Raw genomic sequence first — 2500 nt, forward strand, 5'->3', positions numbered from 1 at the left:
GTGCATGTGCTCAGGCCTCAACGAGGGAATCTGTTTCAGGATCAATCCTTTCCCCGATGACAACGACTATGACACAGACAGCTCTGAATACCTGCTGCGTAAGTACTGTCTGTCTGTCTGTCTGTCTGTCTGTCTGTCTGTCTGTCTGTCTGTCTGTCTGTCTGTCTGTCTGTCTGTCTGTCTGTCTGTCTGTCTGTCTGTCTGTCTGTCTGTCTGTCTGTCTTTCTGTCTGTCCGCCCGCCCGCCCGCCCGCCCGCCCGCCCGTCCGTCCGCCCGTCCGTCCGTCCGTCCGTCCGTCTGTCCGTCTGTCTGTCTGTCTCTCTCTCTTGCTGATAGTTGCTAGCAGCAGATTGATTTACGAGTGGGAAGTGTGTAGCACTGTTGAGGGTTTCATTGTGTTGCTGCTGGTTAATTATGTTTGTTATTGCAACAATATATCGATATCTTAACATCATGCATGCCATGTGGTCTCCTCGGAATCACCACAGGTAGAGTAGTGTCCATCATGTCATGTGGTCTCTAAATCACCACAGGTAGAGTAGTGTCCATCATGCCATGTGGTCTCCTCTAAATCACCACAGGTAGAGTAGTGTCCATTATGTCATGTGGTCTCCTCTAAATCACTACAGGTAGAGTAGTGTCCATCATGCAGGCCATGTGGTCTCCTCTAAATCACCACAGGTAGAGTAGTGTCCATCATGCCATGTGGTCTCCTCTAAATCACCACAGGTAGAGTAGTGTCCATCATGCCATGTGGTCTCCTCTAAATCACCACAGGTAGAGTAGTGTCCATCATGTCATGTGGTCTCTAAATCACCACAGGTAGAGTAGTGTCCATCATGTCATGTGGTCTCCTCTAAATCACTACAGGTAGAGTAGTGTCCATCATGCAGGCCATGTGGTCTCCTCTAAATCACCACAGGTAGAGTAGTGTCCATCATGCCATGTGGTCTCCTCTAAATCACCACAGGTAGAGTAGTGTCCATCATGCCATGTGGTCTCCTCTAAATCACCACAGGTAGAGTAGTGTCCATCATGTCATGTGGTCTCTAAATCACCACAGGTAGAGTAGTGTCCATCATGTCATGTGGTCTCCTCTAAATCACCACAGGTAGAGTAGTGTCCATCATGTCATGTGGTCTCCTCTAAATCACCACAGGTAGAGTAGTGTCCATCATGTCATGTGGTCTCCTCTAAATCACCACAGGTAGAGTAGTGTCCATCATGTCATGTGGTCTCCTCTAAATCACCACAGGTAGAGTAGTGTCCATCATGTCATGTGGTCTCCTCTAAATCACTACAGGTAGAGTAGTGTCCATCATGTCATGTGGTCTCCTCTAAATCACCACAGGTAGAGTAGTGTCCATCATGTCATGTGGTCTCCTCTAAATCACCACAGGTAGAGTAGTGTCCATCATGTCATGTGGTCTCTAAATCACCACAGGTAGAGTAGTGTCCATCATGTCATGTGGTCTCCTCTAAATCACCACAGGTAGAGTAGTGTCCATCATGTCATGTGGTCTCCTCTAAATCACCACAGGTAGAGTAGTGTCCATCATGTCATGTGGTCTCCTCTAAATCACCACAGGTAGAGTAGTGTCCATCATGTCATGTGGTCTCCTCTAAATCACCACAGGTAGAGTAGTGTCCATCATGTCATGTGGTCTCCTCTAAATCACCACAGGTAGAGTAGTGTCCATCATGCATGCCATGTGGTCTCCTCTAAATCACCACAGGTAGAGTAGTGTCCATCATGTCATGTGGTCTCCTCTAAATCACCACAGGTAGAGTAGTGTCCATCATGTCATGTGGTCTCCTCTAAATCACCACAGGTAGAGTAGTGTCCATCATGTCATGTGGTCTCCTCTAAATCACTACAGGTAGAGTAGTGTCCATCATGCAGGCCATGTGGTCTCCTCTAAATCACCACAGGTAGAGTAGTGTCCATCATGCCATGTGGTCTCCTCTAAATCACCACAGGTAGAGTAGTGTCCATCATGCCATGTGGTCTCCTCTAAATCACTACAGGTAGAGTAGTGTCCATCATGTCATGTGGTCTCCTCTAAATCACCACAGGTAGAGTAGTGTCCATCATGTCATGTGGTCTCCTCTAAATCACCACAGGTAGAGTAGTGTCCATCATGTCATGTGGTCTCTAAATCACCACAGGTAGAGTAGTGTCCATCATGTCATGTGGTCTCCTCTAAATCACCACAGGTAGAGTAGTGTCCATCATGTCATGTGGTCTCCTCTAAATCACCACAGGTAGAGTAGTGTCCATCATGTCATGTGGTCTCCTCTAAATCACCACAGGTAGAGTAGTGTCCATCATGCCATGTGGTCTCCTCTAAATCACTACAGGTAGAGTAGTGTCCATCATGTCATGTGGTCTCCTCTAAATCACTACAGGTAGAGTAGTGTCCATCATGCCATGTGGTCTCCTCTAAATCACCACAGGTAGAGTAGTGTCCATCATGTCATGTGGTCTCCTCTAAATCAC

General features: G+C 47.2%; 1 protein-coding gene across 1 annotated transcript in view; it reads left to right on the plus strand.

The window, feature by feature from the left end:
- Window positions 1–4: 4 nt before the first annotated feature.
- Window positions 5–2500, plus strand: part of LOC306917911 (voltage-dependent calcium channel gamma-4 subunit-like) — a gene marked incomplete at both ends in the record, with an annotated part of 19721 nt that continues 17225 nt past the window's right edge. The window contains one exon of the mRNA XM_079530809.1: window positions 5–98. Within this exon, the coding sequence (XP_079386935.1) occupies window positions 5–98 (94 nt within the window). The remainder of the gene's footprint in view (window positions 99–2500) is intronic.

Source organism: Electrona antarctica (assembly GCF_951216825.1).
Source record: "Electrona antarctica genome assembly, contig: scaffold_175, whole genome shotgun sequence".
NCBI lineage: Eukaryota > Metazoa > Chordata > Actinopteri > Myctophiformes > Myctophidae > Electrona > Electrona antarctica.